The sequence below is a fragment of the Gracilinanus agilis genome, chromosome 6 (genome assembly GCF_016433145.1).
Source record: "Gracilinanus agilis isolate LMUSP501 chromosome 6, AgileGrace, whole genome shotgun sequence".
Classification (NCBI taxonomy): Eukaryota; Metazoa; Chordata; class Mammalia; order Didelphimorphia; family Didelphidae; genus Gracilinanus; species Gracilinanus agilis.
Genome location: NC_058135.1, coordinates 178,712,219 through 178,735,532, shown reverse-complemented (window position 1 = coordinate 178,735,532; position 23,314 = coordinate 178,712,219). Strand labels below are relative to the sequence as shown.

At 33.5% G+C, this 23,314-nt stretch overlaps 1 protein-coding gene across 1 annotated transcript in view; it reads left to right on the top strand.

Annotated features, from left to right (window-relative positions):
* NWD2 (NACHT and WD repeat domain containing 2) overlaps positions 1–23,314 on the top strand; it is a 171,111-nt gene that overhangs the window by 65,182 nt on the left and 82,615 nt on the right. Inside the window, exon 2 of the mRNA XM_044680197.1 lies at positions 9,587–9,675. Within this exon, the coding sequence (XP_044536132.1) occupies positions 9,587–9,675 (89 nt within the window). The remainder of the gene's footprint in view (positions 1–9,586; positions 9,676–23,314) is intronic.

Below are 23,314 nucleotides of genomic sequence, written 5' to 3'. Positions count from 1 at the left end.
GCAGAAAAAAAGTTGTTACTCAGTGGCTTCCACTTATTTCCTTCCTTTTCTGTGAAGAAAAGATGTCCCTTTTGATAAGTGGTATTCAGCGAGTTAAAATATTCCTTTCCATGGTATACAAATTCTTGAAAAATTACCAGCCATCCAGATCGTCTGTCATTATGAATCAGGTTGTTTTGTTTAATTAAACCAGCTTATCTGCATCCATTCTAATTAATCCATTCTATCTTAATTACTTTTCATTTCCAATAAAACGAGAAAAGCCAATCATCATGCCTTAATGCAAATAGAGAAATCTGAGTCATTTTTTAATATAAATAATAGCACGGCATGTTAGTCAGGCAGAAAAATAAACTTTCTATTACATTCCTAATACACTAAAAAAGCCCTACCAATACATAAGGAGAATATTCAGTTTATGTACTACTAATCCTTCTAATTGTTAGTGTTCTCCCCCTCCTCATATTTTCTCATACTTTTTTTGCATATTGTATCTCCCAATAAAATGTAAGGTCTTTGAGGGTAGGGACTATTTTTCATTTTCATTTTGGTAACCCTATATCTTTATTTTTAATTACATTTTTTCAATCCACAAAAAATAAATTTCCTTCTCTCTATTCCACCCCATTCCCAATGAAGAAAGAAAAACATAAGTCCTGTTAAAAACATATAGTGAAGCAAATAAAATTTTCAAATTGGTCATGTTTCAAAGAAATACATTTCATTCTACATTCTGTCACCTCTTTATCAGGAGGCAGGTAGCATTTTTCATCCTAAGAATTCTGGAATCATGGTAGGTCATTATGCTGATCAGAGTGATTAGATTTTTTTGAAGTTTTGTCTTTATAATGTTGTTTTTTGCATAAATTTGGGTTGGAAAACTACAATCTACAAGTTCTTCCTGCTTTATTTTAAAATGTTAAAAAAAAAACAACAGCGTTCTTAGCTCATTCCCTTACAAAAACAGGCAGTGAGTAAGATTTGGCCTGAAGTTTGTTTGCCAGTATAAAGTTCTCGTGATTCCACTCACTTCACTCCTTAGTTCATATGTAACTTGAAAGTTTTCCTGAAACTATTCCATTCATAATTTCTTATATCTTAAAAGTAATCCATCATATTTACATACCAAAACTTGTTAAGCTATTCCAGTTAGTCCTCAATTGATGGATACTCCTTAGCCAGCAGGAAAAAAAAATGCTCTAATTATTTTTCTACATTGTTAAAGTTTGTTTCTTCCCTCCTTTGACCAGTTCAGATAAGAGAGAGATGCATATCATCTATGCCCCTATTACTTCCTCCTTGTTTGTATAAACTTTTATTTGAGTGCCCCAATTATTTAAGATAACCTTCCCTAATCTTCCTCCCCTTTCCCCCTTCTAATATTTTCCTCTTCCCATCCCTTCCCATTTTTTAAAGATCATCAAGATCATACCAGAACCATACCTAAGGTCTATGTAGATTCCCTTTATGACCCTTAGAGATGATAGGGTTCAGAAGGTACACATATATATCCTCCTATATTAGAATGTAAACATTTCATCTCTTTTTAGCCCCTTACTGTTGTTATAACTTTTTACCTTTTTATGTTTCACTTGATTCCTATGTTTTGCACTTCAATTTTTCTCCACAATACTTGTCTTTTTCTTGCTTAGAAGTCCTCTGTTTCATTAAGGATCCACTAGAAAGACTAGGTGTGTCAGTGGACACAAAATTTTATTCTAAATTTATTTTGAAATGAAAATTTTTGCCTATCATTGTTTCGGTTGTCTTATGGGCAAAAAAGAAATACATTGCATCAATTGACACTTCTATCCTTTGAGGTTTTCTTAAATTCTTGTCTTTATAGTGCTAAATTATCTGTTTGATCTATTTTATAAATCAGTTTATTTATTTATTTTGCTATGAGATACCTTACATTTTATTCTATATTTTCAATATTTTGACTTTGTCCTAACTTCCCTTCTTATTTGTGGAGTCACGAGCTTTCACCTGATCCATTCTAATTTTCAGGGATTTTGTTGCTTGATTTCTTGTGCCCAACTGTTAATTCCCTTTACAATTCTTCCTTCTATACTTCTCATTCCTTTTTCCAGTTTTTTTCCTCTAGTCCTCTTATTTCATTTATAGAAAATTTTTTTAAATTCTTGTTTCATGTCTTCTGGGAATTCTACTTGAACTTATGCCTAATCTGTGTTTTCCTCTGAGACTTTACTTGTAGATGTTTCAGAGGCATCCTTCTCTTTGGGGTTTGCACCTTAAGCATTCCTGAAACCATAATGATAGATTTTTATAGTGGAATTTTTTATCTATTTTTATGGTCTTCCAGCCCACTTTTTTACTTAGGATTTTGATTAGGGCCCTGATTTGTACACTTCTCAAAGGAATATCTGGGCTTGCCCTTGTAATGCAGGGTTTCTACAAGAATCCCTTGCATTTGTAAAACTAACTGAAGCAACCCTGAAAGTTGGAAAAACGGAATGTTGACCCAGCCAACCAGGGGTCTCATGGGCAAAAACCTTTGGAGCTTGAGACTATAAATATTCCTGCAGAACCAACTATAGGGGCTTTTTGGCTTTTGGCTTTGGGGCTTTGGGGCTTTTGCTTTTGGCTTTTGGTTTGGGGCTTTGCCTGATTTCCCTTGACCTCTCCCTTGATATCCTGCTACCCCTGGATCTCCCCATTGGGCCCTGGGAGGAGGATATTTTTGATGGGTAGAGATTATGGGAACTAGCTTCTATAGGCAGGCAGGGACAAACTTAAATCAAGCCATCACCTCATCTAGTAATCTGCTGAACCTTATTATATCAGGGCAGTGAATTCATCCCTGGCTGAGGGGCTGGTTTCCTAAGCCTGATTCCCCTCTTCTGTGACCTTCCCCCAGCACCAGCTTCTCTCTTAGCAGTGGTTACCAGACCTTAACCCCTTTTCCCTCAGCTTACCCTTGGCTTTAATAAACCCCTTTGGCTTTTATACAAAGAGCTTCTGATGATTCATTATACCAACTACTAGGGCAAAGGCTGAAGAGGGAAAGAATAACTTTCCTTTATTTCTTGAGGGTTAAACCAAGCATCCATCTTGGGCAGGAATTGAACCAGCTCTCACTTCCAGTAGGCTGGGAGTTGCTCTCCAAAAGGGAGGGGCTCTTAACTCCTCCCCTGAAGGGAGCCTTAGAGACAACAGAGAGGCTGAATAAAACCTTTTGGCCAGGCTCACATAATCTCTGGCTGACTCAAATTATCCTGTACCCAAAAGATGGCCTTCCTGCCTGAAGACCCAGTTGATACCTCCCAGAACCCTCAAATACAAGCCTCTTGATTAGCCGTATCATATTTCTTTTATTTCCATTATACCCTACTACTACTTTCTTGACATTTGGGGCATTACATTAATCCAGGATGTCAAGGAAAGGTCAGCCTGGGTCCTTGCACTCTTTCAGTACTCCCATGGAGATCTGATGCAGGGCAATGGCTGATATCTTCCCCCTGGTCTGAGCTCTGTGAGCTGTTACCTGGTTTTGGAACTGAGCCACATGCCTATGAGTTTACCCTTTTTGAAAGTCCAGTAGACTGCTTCTAGCCTCAGCCACTGTGACATAGTTAGAAAATATTGCTGGTTCAGTGACTCGTCCTTGGTCTATGAATCCTGCCATGTTTATTCTGAAAACTTCAGACTATAGCAAGAAGGTAGAACTAAGACCCCATTTCTGCTAGCTTCTGAATTAGCTCCTTTCTAGGTAAACAGCTTATGGCCCAGGACTACTGCTCACCCTGAAACATTACATGTAAACCATGATCTCCTCCTTATTCCACTCTGCAACTGAGACTCAGAATTGGGTAGGGAATGATGGATCTCCCAAGTGGCATCTATTCCCGTACCATATAAAAATTTGAGCCCTTCTGGGCTGGATTTTTGACAACTTCTTTGCCCTGGTACATAGTCTCTTCTGGCAATAAAATGTTTTTTATGGCTCTTCATGGACAGGCTCCATCCCCAGTGTCTACAGACCTATCTGAGCAGATTTCCCTATACCAACCTAAATTACAAAAAATGATTATGATTTTTTTCTTGGATTTCCCAATCAGAATTGGTCTCATGTATTTCTAAAACTGAATGGATGCCATTGGACTTTGCCTGACATCAATTTTACATACCCCAAATGATGGAGCAAAAGGCTAAGAGACATTGTATGGCAACTTAATATTTATATTCAAACTGTCTTTCTCAAGAATTTATATTCAAACTGTACTTTTCCTCAGTTCAGTCATTCTGCCTTTTTTTTCTGATGTACCTTTTCCATAGTCTCTGTGTCCAGATGAGGCGATAACTAGTGGCTTTCTGGAATTTAACATTGAATTCATACCCTATTTGGTTTCTGTTTCTATTTACATATATTTTATGCATGCCAGGGGTGCAAGTAATATTTCAAAGTACGTAGACTTCTATTTGCCTTTTAATAGAGGCTAGAATATATTAGCAGACTAGGTCAGTAGTGCATTTTTGTTAAATTTTCATGGATATCTTTCTTAAAAAAAATTAAACCCTTACCTTTTGTCTTAGAATTGGTTCCAAGAAGAAAAAAAAATGAATTGGTTCCAGGGTTAAGTAACTTGCCCAGGATCACACAGCTATGAAATATCTGAGGCCAGATTTGAACCCGGGATATCCCAGATCAAGGAATGGCTTTCTATCCACTGAGCCATTTAGCTGTCCCAATGGACACCTTTCACCTCTAACTTTAAAAGAATTATTTTAAATGAATTCCTAAGGACAAAGCCATCAAACCCAAACAGAAAAGGAGGCCTCTACTCAGTACATAAGGATTTCTGTGGGCCACATATTTTGGGGGAGGGTTTACAATGCACTTTTTATTTTATTTTTCTTTCTTTTAAAAAAACATTTAATTAATTAATTTAGAATATTTTTCCATGGTTACATGATTCATGTTCTTTCCCTCTCTACCTCTCTCCCCCCTCCCATAGCCAACAAGCAATTCTACTGGGTTTTACATGTATCATTGATCAAGACCTATTTCCATATTATTAATATTTTCACTAGAGTGATCATTTAAAATCAAAATCCCCAATAATACCCCCATTGAACCATGTGATCAAGCAAATGTTTTTCTTTTGTGTTTTTACTCCCACAGTTCTTTCTCTGGATGTGGTCAGCATTCTTTCCCCAAAGTCTTGAGGGCTACATATTGACTTTTGTTTCAAAATGCAATATCTATGTTTGTTTATTTCATCACATATTTTATAATTACATTTTAATCTGATTCAGGATGCACTTAAAAATGTTACTGAGCAAGAGGACTACAGGCCATATGTTTGACACCTCTGCCTTAGTAGAAATTCAATATGAATGTTCCTCTAGCTACTGTGAGTTTTGGGGGAAGGGAGTACATTTAACAATAATCCTTCTTTAACTTGATGCAGTATCTCTTCCATAACAATATTGAATTTCATTGACAAGAATTATTTTATGCCTTACCTACTATCAGTGATTAAAAGGTTGAAATAAAGCCATCTCTGTTTTTATGTATTTTAAGGAATTTGCATAACATTTAGTATATGTAGAAGTCATTTTGTTGGGAAAAAATCATTAAGATGGCATTTTGCCCTATTGAATCAAAGAAAAAATTTACAATTAACAAATAAGCTCAGTGGGATTGTGTATTCTGTATGTTTTTTTCAGTTAATTATGTCATGGCAAAGATGTTCTACTGGATTAGTTCCAGCACAAAGGCTTGAGTTGAAGGGAATTTTCCTATAGATGATAAGTTCTTCCAGAAGCTGTTGTGTGCTGATCTCATCAAGTCCTAGAATATTTTAGAGCCCTCTGGAGAAGTCTATAACTACTCAAAAGATTTTGGCTTACCCACCTACATGCTAGAACAAAAAGGATAATGAATGCCTCTTTCCCCATCATGATGACATGCCATTGGATAAAACATCTGTAGAATTTTGATAGTTATTGCAAGTCAAAAATGAGTTAGATTGGGGCAGCTGGGTAGCTCAGTGGATTGAGAGTCAGGTCTGGATACAGGAGGTCTTAGGTTCAAATCTGACTTCAGACACTTCCCAGCAATGTGACCCTGGGCAAGTCACTTGACCCCCGTTGCCCACCCTTACCACTCTTCCACCTATGAGCCAATACACAGAAGTTAAGGGTTTAAAAAAATGAGTTAGATTGTGAATTTAAATGGAAGAAAAAAGTAGCCTAAATTTCTTTAAAATTGATTTAATGAACTAAAACTTATGGAAATAAAGGCCCATCTTTTTATCTTCAATGTTCTATACTAGTAGTGGTGATGCTGTCTACCTCTGAATTAGAGAACATTATTCTTTTCTGGAGAATCAAAATAAACCCTGAAAATGCTCAACAATCCCTCACACTAGAGGTGCTAGTTCTTCACACCCTTTAACCTTTTATCTGTTGGGAAATGGCTCTTCTTAGGAATTTAAGTGTTTTCCTTACATATCTTAGACATGAGATCTTATCAACGAAATTTCAGTAAAGAGTTTTCCCTCTATTAACTGTTTTCTCTTCTAAGTTTAATTGAGTTGGTTTTGTTTGTGCAAAATGCCTTAAACTTTGTTTAATTAAAATTATATATGTTACCTTCTGATACTCTCCATTGTTTAGTCATGAACTTTTCATCTACATCTATGAAAGCATTTTATTGTGTTCCTCTGATTTATTTATGACATAAACCTTTCTACCAAAGTAAAGTATGCATTTGAGCTTATTTTTGGTATACTTAATGGGACATATTAGTCTATAATAAATGTCTGCCAGACCAGTTTCCAGTTTTCCAAGCAGTCTTTGTCAATGAGTCCTTTTTCTAATTTTCTTTTTTTTATTTAAAAAATATAGTCATTTTATTTTTCAAAGAAAAGGTATTTTTATTCATATGACTCACACTTCTTTCTACTCTCCATAAACTAGCAAAACAAATTCTCACATTAGCCATGTAATATATGTCTCTTTCCAGATTATAAATTGATACTTTTCTGTTATGGGGTGAGTGGATTATTTCATCTCATTCTTTGGACTTGGTTTATTATTTGATTAGCATTCTAAATTCTTTGAAAGTTGATTTTCTTTACAATATTAATTTTTTTCCTAGTTCTACTGGCTTTACTCTTCATCAGTTCATAAAGCTTTTCCAAGTTTCCCCTGAAATTGTTCATTTAATTAATTCTTGTGGCATAACTATTAATACATTACTAGTTCAATACTACAAAAAATTTTCCTTTATGCACATTAAAAACTTTTTATTTTGTATAATCAAATTGTCTATTTTACCTTGGCAAATCTCTTACTTATTTGGTCATGCCAAGATGGTTTACCAGGATCTGGCCTCTACAATGCTTCTTAGAGCCACAGGTGAGAGTTGAATGTCAGGTGGACACCAAAGATGGATGAGCAACCCTGAAAATGGCTCAACAATCCCTCATACTAGAGGTGCTAGTTCTTCTTGAATACCCATTCTTATAGCAAATAGCTGAAAACTAAGGTGGTATTTATCAATTAGAGAATGAGTTAAATAAATTATGGTATATAAATGTGATAAAATAGTATTATTCCATTAGAAAAAACGAAAGGAATAGTTTCAGAAAAAGATGGGAAGATTTGTATAAATGGATGTGTGTAAAGCAGAATGAAGTAAGCAAGAGCAAGAAAACCATTTAAACAATAATTTCTTTTTCAAAATAAAAACCTTTGAAAGACTTCAAAACTCCAAGCAATGACCAAACATAATACCAGAGTACTTATAATAAAATGTCCTACCCACCCTCAGAAAAACAGATATGCTAGACTCAAGATGCAGAATCAAACATGCATTTTTGGACAAGCTATTGTGAATTTTTTCTTGACTGTATTTGTTACTAGTGCATTGATGATTTTTCCCAGCCTTATGGGAGTCAGGATAGAGGGTGAAGCAAAGTGTAGAGTAACAAAAAAATAAAAAGAAAAAATACATACCATGAGCTAATTTACATATAATTTTTCAAATGGCTGTTAATTAGAGCACAGTGGAAAGGCATGTGATATGTATGAACAGTGAAATAAAAATAAAGTAAAAAACTAAAGACAAAACATAGCAAAGGTTCTCAAAGAAATTTATGATAGAAAAGATAGATTTTTACCATGACAAAATTTTTACTGATATCCTTGAGACACAAACAGAAAAAATGGGAAAACCCCTATGCTGACCTTATGAGAGTACTAATACAATAAATTATAAATTAATCATAATAATATTAATAATAATAATTTGTCATCTCCTTATATCTATATTTATAAGATCCTATACTTGTTTAATTGATTTTGTTTCATGATATAAAGAATCAATATAAGAATTTTAATTTTTTTTCTTTTAAACTTTTGTAACTTAGTTGGATATAATGAATGACTTTTCTTCATTAAAAGAATTATTTAAATTTTATAGCTACAACAAAAGTATTATTTGCTAGAAATTGTAAAAGCCCCTTCTAACTCTACATCTATGATCTATGATCCTGCACTAAAAACTCTAGGGAAATACAAACCTGTACACACACACACACACATACATATCTATGTAGCTATCTATCTATCTTTCTATCTCTCTCTCTCTCTCTCTATATATATATATATATATGTATATATATATACATACTTGTATGTATATATATATACATACCAGCCTGCAAGTGTAAATATGCATAGATATATACACATGCTCTGAATGTATACACATATAAGCATTTATACATGTAGGTGTGTTTATGTATTAGATAGATAAATGATAGATAGTTTGAGGTTTATCTTGTTTGTTCCATAAAACAAAGAGTAGAAAATTCTATAAACAAGATTACTTTCAAAAATTTTAGCCTCCACAGAGGTTCTATTGCCCATCATTATCATTCTTGTTATCCACCCATCTACCAAAAGTAATCTAATCATGCCTACTGAAGTTCATGTCCCCTAAAGAACACTTGTGATCTCAAGTAGGCATTAATAAAACAACTTTGTGACTGATTAGAGCCAATGATGGAGCCCTCAAATAATTTTTCTGACACTTTATGACCTGAGAGTTCAATAGAGTTATAATATACTCATGAACCATGAATTTCATCATCTTCTTGAACATCTCTCCAGCAATGGCGAAATCCCCACCAGCACATTCCATTTGGGAACAACTCTAGGTGATATGTCTTTATACTGAGCCAAAATTCACATCCCAGTAACTTGTATCCCTTAGGTTTTCTTTCATCCATCTAGTCTTACATACTAAATTTAATCCCTTTTTGACATTATAGCCTCTCAAATATTTGAAGACAGTGGGATCATGTTCACCCTAAACCTTCTATTCTGCAACATAAATTTCTCAAGCAGGCATAAATAGAAAACCAAAATTGTATTAGGTTTCCACATTTCATAAAGTATACTTGCAAATTGGTGCAACGAGCTTATGTTTCTTTGCTTGTTTTTATTATTAATTTTATTCTCTTCCCCCACAAAGAAACCAACATATGTGTTAGAAAAATAAAGTTGCTTAAAATATTATTAACGATGTATATATTTTTCCCTACTACAGATACAGGAGCAGAACGACAAGCTCTAAGAGAAAATGTATATCCTAAACTGAGGGAATTCTGCAGAGAAAACTATGGATTGGAATTTCAGGTAAACTTGCTGTCATCCTTATCTTCAATTATTCTAGTATAAGTCTAATTCTAATTATATAATTATAAAATTATATTTTAATATATATTCATATATAATATAATTATTAAAAAATTCTAATATAAACTCTGGGTTTATATTTCTGATAACAAACTTAGAGTTAGAAAGCAGCACAGAATTTTTTATTTCCTTATGGCAAAAGCTAAAAACAAACAGCAAGAGGGGGTGGCTATCAGTTGGGGAATGACTGAACAAGCTGTGGTATTTGGTAGTAATGGAAAATTATTTTGCCATTAAAAATGATGAATGGGATGAGTCCAGAAAAATCTGGAAAAATGTACATGAATTGATGCAAAGTGAAGTGAGCAGAACCTGGAAAACAGTGTATACAGTATCAGAAATTTTGTCCAATGATCAACTTTGAAGGACTAAACCATAATCAGTAAAACAAGGTTCCAAGATAATACCCAGGTACTCATGATAAAAAAAAAACCAAACACTATCCACAGCCAAAAAAGAAACTGTGGAAATCTGATCACAGATCAAACATATCCTTTATTTTTTCATGAGATTTTTATCATTTATGTGATATGTGTCTTCAGTCATGACATGGGGAACATGGAAATGCCTGTAGTATGAAAATACTGGTATAATCTTATCAGACTATTTATTGTATTAGGGAAGGAGAGGGAGGAATGGAGGGAAAAAATCTGAATCACAAAATGTCAAAAAAAAAACTCGTGAAAAATTGTTTCCACATGTAATTGTAAAAAATAAAATTTAATAATAGAAAAGACACAGAAAAGCAACCTGGAAAAAAAAAGTCTTTATAAGAGAGGGAAAAATTCTTCAACATACAAAGTTCCCATTTGGCATATCGGGAGCTATGTATAGTATTATCGTGTTCCTTCTAGCCTGTTTAATAAAAGGATTGTACTTCACTTCTAACTACCTTTTTCCACTCATTCAGCCACTTCCACAAATTGCCTTTGATTGTGCAAGTAAAACAACATTTAGTAAGTTCTTATTATGTACCAGGCACTGGACTAAGCAATGAGAATAGAAAGACAAAAAGAGTTTCTGTCTTCAGAAAATCCACATTCAGAAAACAGCACATCAACAATTATATACATCAATGATCCAAATTGGAAGTTCTCTCAGAGGGAATGCATTATCACTGAATTGGACCAGGAGTGGACTCCTAGAAGCTGGGGTTTCAGCTTTTAGGAAGCCAGGGAAGTGAGAAGGCAGTCATTCCAGGATTGGGGAATAATCAATGAAAAACCATAAGGAAATGGAATGTTTTATGTAAGGAACATCACGGGCACAGGTGCCACAATATCATAGCGTAGATGGAGGAAATAAGAATTAAAATGCTTTATAAATATTAGCTAAGAAATTATAAAAAATAATAAATATTAGCTAATGTAATCCTCACAACAACTCTAAAAGGAGTACACTATTATTATCTCACCTTATAGTTGAAGAAGCTGAGGCAGATGGAACTTAAGTAAATTGCCCAGATTTACACATCTATTAAGTTGTTTAAGATCAGATCTGAACTTAGATATTCCTGACTCTAAACTCAGATAACTTTCTGCTTTTCCATCTACTTGCCTCTGGGGACAGAGAGGGAAAAAAGCATAAGAAGCTTCAAAAGGTAGGAAGGATAAAAGTTTTAAAGGGCTTTAAAACTCAAACAGAGGATTTCACATTTTATATTTGAGATAATAAGGAATCACTACAAATTCTTGAATAAGAGATTGGCATGGTCAGATGTGTACTCTAGGAAGATCATTATGGCCAAGTGGAAAATGGACTGAAATGGGAAGAGATTCGTGAGAGTGAGACCAACCAATAATCTAAAAATGAGTTAATAATGACTTATATACCAAGGCCAAGAAAAGAGGCCATGTACAAAAGAGGTTTCAAAGGTACAATGGACAAATCTTAGTGGCAGATTAGATATGGGAGTGGAGAGAGAGCTAAGAGTCCAGAATGGCACTTAGATTTGAGCCTGGCAACTAGGAAAATTGTGGTTTTTCTTGACATTAGGAAACTACATTCATGTAGGGAAATGTAAAAGAGAAGAGGAATTTGGTAGAAAGAATGAGTTGATGTAGATGTGCCTATGGGAAATTCAATTTAAGATATCTAATAGGATACTAGAGTTGACAAACTGAAGGTTGGAATTTTATAAATAGATCTGAGAATCATATGCATAGATGCTGATTAAAACCATGGGAGATTACCAAGCAACATTATATAGAAGAAAAGAAGGGGCCTAGGACAGAACTGAAAGGGACTCCCATGGTTAGTGGTCATGACCTGGATAAAGATCAACCTCATGTTTATATTCATGAGAATTAAAACAAAGAATCATTGAAAATAATTTCTATTAAATTAAAGCAGTTATTTGGAACTATTTTGTCTAAAAGTGTCAATCTAAGTAAAATGGGTGAATATTTACAAAATTATAAATTACTCAGATTAACAGAAGAGGAAATATAATACTTAACCCATCTTAGGAAAAAATTGGACAAGCCATAAATGAACTCCCTTATAAAAATTCCCCTTGACCATATAGATTTAATAATGAATGAATTCTACCAAACATTTAATGAACAATAACTCCAATACTATATAAACTATTTGAAAAATAGGTAAAGAAGGTGTCCTTTCAAATTCCTTTTATGGAACAAATATGGTTTGAAATCTAAAGCAAAAAAAAATAGAAAAAGAAAACTCTAGGCCAATTTCCATAATGAATATTGATGTGAATTTTTAAATAAAATATGACCAAGGATAATACAATGATACATCACAAAAATTGAGTGGAATTTATACCAGGAGTGCAAGACTGGTTCAGTATTAAGATAAATGTCAGCATAATTGACCATATCAATAACAAAGACAAAGAAAATCAATTACTATATCAACAGATGCTGAAGAAGCTTTTGACAAAATACGATAATGGTTCTTATGAAAAACACTAGGAAGCATAGGAATAAACGGAGCTTTTCTTAAAATGATTAATCTCTCTAAAACCAAAAGCAAGCATTATCTATAATCGGGATGAAGTAGAAGCCTTCCCAATAAGATCAGGGGAGAAACAATGATATTCATTATTAGTGTTATTACTCAGTTTTGTACTAGAAATGCTAGCTATAGCAATAAGATGAAAAAATTTGAAGGAATAATAATAGATAATTGGGAAATAAAACTGTTACTTTCAGCAGATGATATGATGAGAACCCTAGAGATTCAACTAAAAATGTACTTGAAACAATTAATAACATTAGCAGTTACAGGATATAAAACAAACCTACATAAATCAGCAGCATTTTTATATGTTACCAACAAAATTCAGCAGAAATAGTTAGAAAGAAAAATTACATTTAAAATAACTACAGACAATGTAGAACACTCAGAAGTCTACTAGCCAGGACAAACCCAGAAACTATATAAACACAAATATAAAACACTTCTTACAAATAAAGACAAATCTAAACTAGAGAAATACTAATTGTTCATGGGTAAGCTTAATCAATATAATAAAAATGATGATTCTACCTAAATTAATTTTTTATTCATTGCCATTCCAATAAAACTATCAACAAATTTTTTATAGATCTAGAAAAACTAATAAAATTCATCTGGAAGAACAAAAGATCAAGAATATCAAGGGAATGAAGGAAAAAATAAGAAGGAAGGCAGACTAGCAGTAGCAAATTTTAAATAACATTATAAATCAATAGTTATGAAAACAATCTGGTACCAGTGAAAAAAATATAGTGGTGAATCAGTGGCTTCAATTAAATACATAATATACAATAGTAAATGACCATAGTAATCTCATGTTTGATAAAGCTGAAGATTCAAGCTTTGGGGCAAAAACTCACTATTTGACCAAAAATGCTAGGAAAAGATAAGGTCAAAATGAAATGGATACATGACTTAATATAAAGGGTAATGTTATAAGCAGATTAAGGGAAAAAAGAAAATTTCATCAGATCTATGGAAAAGGGAAGATTTTATAACCAAACAAGAGGTGGGGGAGGATCATGGGAAGTATAATTTGGATTTCATGAAATTTAAAAGGTTTTACACAAAATCAATGCAGCCAAAATTAAAAGGCATGCAGGAAATTGGGGAGGGGTACAGAATTACAGCAAGTTTCTTTGATAAAGACCTCATTTCTCTAATATGTAGGTAACTCAGTCAAATTTATGATAAATGGCCCAAGGATATGAAAAGGCACTTTATATGAGAAAAAAATCAAAGCTACTTATTGTCATATTTTTTAAAAGTGCTTCAATTTAAACAACTCTGATATATGACCTCACTCATGTCAGATTGGCAAACATGACAGAAAAAGAAAATGACAAATACTGTGGGGGGTGTGGGAAAATAGACTCTAATACACTACTGGTGGAGTTGTGAACTAATGCAACTACTCGAGAAAAATTTGGAACTACACCCCAAAGGCTATAAACTGTTGGCACAGCAACACCACTCCTAGGTCTGCTTCCCAAAGAGATCACAGGAAAAGAAGGACTTATATGTGCAAAAATATTTATAGCAGTTATTTTGTTATGGCAAAGAACTAGATATGAGGGGATGCCTTTCAGTCGGGAAGAACTGAACAAAATGTGATATGTGATTGTGGTGGAATACTATTGTGTTATGATAAATAATGAGGATGGTTTCAGGAAAATATGGAGAGATATTAACTGAGGCAAAGTAAAGTGAACAGAATTAGGAGAGTATTGTACACAGAGGCAGCAATATTATAATTATGATCAATTGTGAAAGACAGCAACTCTAATCAATACCATGATCTGATGCTCTTCTGAAGAACTGCTGATTAAAAATGCTATTCACTTCAGAAAGAGAGAGCTGATGATCACTGAGTGAAAACTGAAATATAATTTTTTCATTTTATTTTTCCTTCTTTTTTGCAAGCTGCCTAATAGGAATATATTTTTGTATGGTTTCACATATATAACTGACATCATATTGTTTGCCTTCTCAATTTGGAAAGTGGGGGGCTAGAAGAAAATAATTTAAAACTTAAAATTTTAAATGAATTTTTAAAAAATAAATTATATTTTTAAAAAAGAAAACAATTTTTTATAAAAGCTGTAAATAGTCTAAGAAGAAGTAGTCAAACATGTAGGAGGAAAACCCAGAGAGAGCAGTGTCATTAAAATATAGATCCAAAAGAATATCAACAAGAGAGTGATCAACAGTATAAAGAGCTGCAGAGGTTTCAGACAAATGAGGACTGAGAAAAGACCATTAGATTTGGCAATTAAGATATCACCGGTAACTTTGGACATAGGAGTTTCAACTAAATGATAAAGACAGAGGCTATGTATAAAATAATTTCTTTACTGTCTCCAGAAATATCTTGTACCTAAAAGTAAAGACTATTTATAATAAATTGCTCTCTGCCTTGGTCCAAAATACACATATTCCACTTAAATTTTCATTCCTTTTACGGAATACTCTTCTTTTTATCCAGATCCCTAATACAAGAGTTTAACCAGAGCCAAAGGGACCTGGGGCAGCCTGTTTTGAAGAGATTTATTTAGATAGATCTTTTAAGTCCCATTTCACATCTCAAAAGGACATTGTAATTTCGATCTTGATGGAGAGTAAGTGGAGGGCTTTGGAACTTCCTCTTTCATGCTACATATCACATATAAACAGGCTAGGAGTATGATGCTGTTTTTAGAGTTTGGAATAAAAGCCACTTACCCTAGTTACTTGAAAGGGAAAGGTAAGAGCTGGCTTATTCTTGGCAAGTTTAGCTTTCTCCAAACACTTGGTACACATAAGACAAGTAATATGAGAAACAAAAGATATACAGGTTAGAGTCGATGACAGCATAAACAAGAGTAAAAGATCAGCTCAGCCAAGTAGAGATCAACCTCACTGAATATGTTTCCTCTCAGTTTCGGGAGCTAGAAGCAGAGGAAGTCAAAGGACATTGATAGGGATCCAGAGATACCTGATAGCCATTCATAAATTCACTTCTTTTCTCTCACCTGTTTCTTTCCAAAATGGATCATCTCTTTGAAGTTCTTCTATATTAAACCAGCTCAGAAGTGGTCTCTGAGATGATCAGAATCTATGTCTCCTTCATGTATGCATCTCCCAATGTCCCCTAGTTATCTTTCAATGAACCTTTCGAGACCACCCCATCCTACATAGACAGGTAAAAGTCTGAGAAGTTTTAGGTATTTCTCTAAGAAAATGCAAAAATCAGGATCTACCCAAAATGATTTGTGAATGTCAGTGATAAAACTCATGCATACATTAGCATTTGTATACACCATTCATTTTGAAAGTCCTTTAATAGAAAAATATTTGCTTGTAAATATTGGGCTCTCTGAAGGCTCACAAAATATTATCTTCGATTTACAAAGTAAATCACTCTTGCAACAGAAAGAATTGTTAGGTCAAAATTTTTCTCCCTGATTTACAGAGTAGATCTCACTTCTTCAATGCTACCTCAGATTCATGCTTGCTTTATAAAAAACTGAATATATAATAAAGATAGTGTGAGGGAAGAACAAGTACCACTGTCTGCAGAAGAAAATTTCACTCTTCATTTCTTCACACTCAAATAAACAACTTACCTTAGGGATCCCTTATGACAATTTATAATGTGACAAATAAAATAATAGTATAAAAATGTCAAAATTGGTATGCAAAATGTTAGACCGTACTGGGTCATCAAGACAGCTGTTGAAAGATTAGGCATGATTCCCCATAAATCATAAACCTGAACTAAATTCATTACATGTTCAATATTATGGACTTCAAGGAGAAATATGGCTTTTCAGATAACAGGACCTCAGTTGTTGGAAAATATCAGACCTGGCAGATTTCTCAAAGCACTGGACTCTCCTATGGGACTCAATTACCATATGTAGAGAAATGCATCTGAGTATATTAATCACATCTCTGATTCTGTGTTCTCTTGCAATATGTTACTCAGAGTGGTTTTGTCCTTGAACTGCAATAAAGCTTCTACAGACTTTATTGGTAATTTTTATTAGTATTAGCTAGAAACAAAATTAGAATTTCTAGGTTTAAATTATAAAACTAGATATTTTAATTTTGCCCTTGGGCATTTTATATATTTGTGTTTGGGGTATTATGTAGTGAAATTTCTGCCAGAAATGCCCTAAGCCAAATAATTAGTATTAAAAATAGTTCTCTCTCAAAATGAGTATATAAATTGCAATTAACACTGCAATCCTTAGCACATAAACTGCATAAAAAATAGATCATATAGGAGGGAACCTAAATGCTTAGAAAACAGAGTATATGTAGATGTCAGAAAAAGAAACTCATTTCAATAATATTTCTTTTCATTTCTCCTACTTTTGATCACATACTTGTGTTGGACCTTCTTCAGGAATACAGATGCGTAAGACTGTTGCTACCCTCAAATATTTTACAATCTGTCTATATAAACTAGGCTTATACATATGAGAGCAAGAACTGTTTCTCATTTTTCTTTGTATTTCCCCTAGGAACTTAATACTGCTTCTTTGCCTGTACTAAGAGCTTAATAATTTTTTGATGAATGAATGAGTAAATAAGTTGATAAATATTAAACTCTTAGAAGCCAATAGATAACAAGATATCAATTATATGATCTTTCACGAAAGTCCTCTTCAAATATCTCATCATGACTTAGAGGTAACTCAGTTCTTAAGGGCTATGTCAGCAAAAGACAAGCCCTAGTTAGTCCTACTAATCTAAGAAGACTCCATTTATAGAACTGGCAAGGAGTTTCATGTGTTTTATATGAGGCTAAGTTTGGAGACACTCATCACCAAGTTGGCCATATGCTGACAAATGTTGTAGCCATCATAATTCTTAAAGACCACCTACTAAATGTGTTTACTAAGATGTCACATTTGTATTGGTTGTGAGAGATAAAAATTATAGTCTGGAAGTCTTATTGCAAAATCAAAAGCAAAGATATTGAATATAGAAGTGTAAGAGTAGTTAAGGAATAGGAAACCTAATTATAGGTTAGGTAGAAATCATATGCAAATACACATGCACTTTTTCTTAGCCCTCAGCTAATGCCTAGAACAGTGTAGTCTGAAGGAAATGTGGGACAGGATGTCTATAAAGCTTCTTAAAACAAGCATGGCAGTCACAAATCTAAATAGTGACAGTGTTATTTAATTTAGGCTAACAAGATTAGATGAATAAAAAACATTGGGTCATGAATGGATGATTTTTAAATTGTATGCATGAGCAAGGTAAGGCAAAAACCTTATCTAGCAAGAATATCCTATTATCAAAGCAGCTTAATTTATTGTCAAATATATCTACAATTGGTATCAAAAGGAATGAATTTTAACAAATTTTTATGAGGTAGTAAAGGACCAGCTATGCTTCAGTGGGAATCTGTATCTCTAAATGCTTATATCAATAAAATACAGAAAGAATAGATTAATGAATTGGCCATACAACTAAAAAATGAAGGAAGGAAGGAATTAGGGGAAGGGAAAAGAAACTAAAGGAGAAAAAACAGCAGGACTTCAGTTGAACTTCGAAGGGTAAATAGAGCAAATGTGCTTATTGTTCAGGAAGAGGAATTGGAAGTGATTTTACTTTGTTAAATACTGAGTTTGGCATAAATTTTTATTCTTTATTGTATATGTTTATTTAAATATTTTGCTAATGCTTTTAATTTTGCCATTTTATTTAAATTTAATTATTACTTATTTCTATTTATCACTTTATTTTCTGGTGGTGGACATATATAAGTCATTTGTTAGTTCAATGATCTTCTTTCAATTGTATTTATTTCCTTTTTGATTCAGACAATTTCCAATTTGGTGTTAAACTGCAGATTTCAATTTGTTCTTTTTCTCCTTTTTTAGTTGTATGGCCAATTCATTAATCTACTCTTTCTGTATTTTATTGATATAAGCATTTAGAGATACAGATTCCCATTGAAGTATAGCTTTGTACTTAGTACACACGTACATGAATCCCGTAAATTTTGACATGTTATCTCATTGTCATTCTCTTAAATGAAATTATTGTTTCTATGACTTGTTCTTTGACCCATTCATTCTTTAGGATAAGATTTTTAGTTTTCAATTAATTTTTTATTTTTCTGCTGCCCTTCAATGAATGGAATTTTTAATGTATTAAGGCCTGAAAGAGATGCATTTAATATTTCTGCTTTTCTGCATTTGGTTGTGAAGTTTTTGCACCCTATTATCTATTCAGTTTTTGTGAAGTGCCATGTACCATTGGAAAAAAAGGCATATTCCTTTCTATTCCCATTCATTTTTCTCTAAAAGTCTATCATATCTAACTTTTCTAAAGTTTTATTTATCACCTTAACTTCTTTTTTATTTATTGTTGGTTAGATTTATCTGCTTCTGAAAGGAGAAAGTTGAGGTCCCCTACTAATATTTTACTGTCTATTTTCTCCTAGAATTCATATAATTTCTTTAGAAATGTGGTTGCTATGCCACTTGGTACATGAATTTGTAGCATTGCTATTGTTTCATTGTCTATGGTACCTTTTATCAGTATGTAATTTCCTTCCTTATCTTTTGATTAGATCAATTTTACTTTTACTTTGAGAACATGATCATAACTGCTGCTTTTTTTTTTGCTTTGGCTGAAGCATAATACATTCTGCTCTGGCCTTTTATTTTTACTCTGTATTTAAGAGCATCTTTTATATCATCTGCTTTGTAATTCTTTATGTGTTGTAACTTACTAGCACTGACCATATACCTCTCCATTACGTTTATTTTTTTAGTGACTTTTAATTTTATTCTTTTATTTTAATTTTTTCATGGTTACATATTCTTATCTCCATCCTCTCTTCCATTACCTTTTGGAAAATTATTTATGGGGGGCAGCTAGGTAGCTCCTCATAATTTCATGTAACTTTTTCCAATTTTTTTTTAATTTAACATGCTCATTCTTTTTATGCCACAGTGGTATTCCATCACAATCACATACCACAACTTTCCCCAATTGATGGACATCCAAGAGGGGATTATTTTAGAGAGAAGGTAATGAGTTCTCTTTTGAGCAAGTTTGTTTGAGGTATCTTTGGGATATGTAATACAATATGTCCAAAAGGCAGTTGGTGATGCAGAACTTCAGGACAGGAGAAAGATTCATTGAACTTATGGAATCTGATTAGAATACCAAGATAAATAGCATGGAAGAAAAGAGAAGAGAGTGCAGTATAGTCCTTTAATGGATACCAACAGATAATGGGCATACCATGAAGGGATAGGTGTGCTAGGGAGAGAAATTAAAAAAGAATTAAGACAGATAAAAAAATCAAGTAGCATTAAGGAAACGAGATTGAAATGGTTGCTGAGTAAGTGGATAGTAAGAAAGTAGAGGCAGAGATTATGGAACACTACACCCTAGAAGTTTGAAAAAGAAGAGGAGAGAAAAAGAATGAGAGTTTAAGAAGCAGCAAAGTCAAAAGAAGGTGAGTGTTTTGTTTCATTGTTGGAAGAATTGAGCAAGTTTTTTAAATGCTGAGAAAAGTCCAGAAGATAGAGAGGAAGTGGGAGGGCATGGATTATAGGTAGCCTTGACAATGATATGGATAACTTTGAGCTTGCAGGTTCATGACAGAGAATAGACAACGAATATAAGCAGTTTTATAGGAGTAGGAAAAGGAACTTGAAGGACTTGACATCAGATGACCTCCTTCTTCTCATTAAAGAAACAGAAGGGGTCATTTGCTGAAGGTGAAAGGTGAGATATTCAGGTGAAAGCTTGAGACAAAAGAAAGTCTTGCATCAACTATGGAAAGGAACGTGCTAGAGAATCAATAAGGTGAATAAAGACTTTTGTGTTCTTCTGAGAGCCAGTTTGAAGGTAAGTGGCATAAATATTTCATGTACCAAATCAGCATGGCTTCATGAATTTCATCCTTTGAAGCTGGGTTTGAATTTCCAAGATAGAAATATCATTCAAAGTAAAGTTTTGTGATTCAGGTATATGAGCAAGCTGAAGAACATCAAAATGGACTTTAACTACATCAAGTTCTGAGACTCCCCTGGGTAGCTCAAGAACTAAGGGGCAAATGGGAGCTGTCTGTGGTTCTGAACATGTCAAAGCAAGAGTATGACTGTAGTTTAGCAGATAATACTACATGCTTCCAGGATTCTGTCAACATTCCCCTGAAAGTCAAGTTTTCCCCTACTTTCCATTTCCCTAATTTGATACCCAGAGAGGTGGCAACTGTTCTTATCTAGGAATGGGTCATGCTGGCTGCACTGAGGGATCACAGATACCTTACTGATTCTGATGGCCTGACTGTTCCACAGGTTAGCTGGAACATTTCCCCAAGACATGTAGCTCTTGGAATTTGTGATATAATTGAGAACCTCCTTCTTAGTGAATTTAGACCTTCAAATATCAAATAGGCAGGGCCTTTTTTTCTTCCTAGAACAGGAGGAAGGAATAGCCAGTTCTTGGATCCTTAGCTCTCTTTTAAAAGAGACATTTCCTTTGATTACATTAAATTAAAAAAGGTTTGTACAAACAAAACTAATGCAACCAAAATTAGAAGGGAAGCAACAAATTGGGGGAAAATCCTTATAACAAAAAACCTCTGACAAAGGTCTAATTTCTTGAATTTATAAGGAGCTAAATCAGTCATACAAAAAATCAAGCCATTCCCCAATTGATAGATGGGCAAGGGACATGAATAGGCAATTTTCAGATAAGGAAATCAAAACTATCAATAAGCACATGAAAAAGTGTTCTAAATCTCTCATAATTAGAGAAATGCAATTCAAAACAACTCTGAGGTACCACCTCATATCTAGCAGATTGGCCAATATGACAGCAAAGGAAAGTAATAAATTTTGGAGGGGTTATGGCAAAACTGGAACACTAATGCATTGCTGGTAAAGTTGCAAATTGATCCAACCTTTCTGGAAGGCTACTTGGAACTGGAACTATGCCCAAAGGGCTTTAAAAGACTACCTGCTATTTGATCCAGCCATACCATTGCTGGGTTTGTACCCCAAAGAGATAACAGGGAAAATATGTGTACAAAAATATTTATAGCCACTCTCTTTGTAGTGACAAAAAAACTGGAAAATGAGGGGATGCCCTTCAATTGGGGGATGGCTGAACAAATTGTTATCTGATGGCAATGAAATATTATTGTGCTGAAAGGAATAATGAACTGGAGGAATTCCATGTGAACTAGAATGGCCTCCAGGAATTGTGCAGAGCAAAAGGAACAGAACCAGGAGAACATTGTACGCAGAGACTGAACCACTGTGGCACAATTGAATGTAATAGACTTTTCTACTAGCAGCAATGCAATGATCCAGGATAACTGAGAGACTTAGGAGAAAGAATGCTATCCACATCCAAAGAAAGAACTGTAGGAGTAGAAACCCAGAAGAAAAACATATGATTGATCACATGGTCTGATGAGGATATGATTGGGGATGTTGACTTTAAATGATCACTCCATTGCAAATATTAATAATATGGAAATGGGTTTTGAACAATGATACATGTATAACCCAGTGGAATTGCTTGTTGGCTCTGGGAGGGGGAAGAAGGGAGGGAAAAAACATGAATCATATAACCATGGAAAAATATTCTAACTTAAATAAATAAATAGATTCATTTAAAGCTAAATAAATAAATGAAAGAGCTAATAAAAAATAAAAATAAAAGAGACATTTCTTGTCTACTCTATTTCCAAAAAAAATAGATTCTCTTGGGATCCCACTACCTCTCTATATTTGTATAAAATTGGAGAGGCTGGACAATTGTGTATACTGATCCTTAGCAGGTCAAGCCACTTGTTATCAAAGAAATAGTTTCAGAACAGCTTTTTCCTAGGATGATGTTCAGCTTACATGTTTCTAAAGGCCCACTGCAACCACTAGTACTACAGTGAAAATAAAGAGAAAAAACACTTAAATGCTGTTTCTGAAAATTATTCAGAAAGTAGATTTCCAAAAATATTTTGAACAATGCTTGAATTTTTGGAATATGTATAGAGTTTTCAAAATTACTATTTTAAAGACAAAACCAATTTGAATGTTTTCAATGGTAAAAAAAACTCAGTCATTATTTTAGGAAATATTTTGTGACAGCACAATTGATAGTGGATAAAGGAAGAAAGGAAAAGAGGAGAGAGGTTCAGCTGAAAAAATATTTGTTTTAATTCACTGAAATTCCTATTAAAGGAAATGATTGTTTAGAATAATTACTCATTTTAACTGAATTAATTCTTTTTTTACACAGAATGAATATTTGCTTTCCTGATTTCAAACCTTTATATATAAATTAATGTCTAGCTTTTTCAGACTAGTTCAGCAATATAATGACCATGATATATCTGTTGCCCAGAGGCCATAGTTCTTTTTCATACAAGTCAAGTGGCTTTAAGTAAAAAGGATACAAATCAAATTATTTTTATGGGCTTTTATACTTAACGATGGAATAAGTACAGACACATAAAACACCATGTCAACAACTTAGGATTTGAATAAATGGCAAATTAGATTCTAGCTCTTTCACTGGACAGCCATTAAGCTAAAAGCTAAACTTAATTTTTTTAAAGTACTTAATA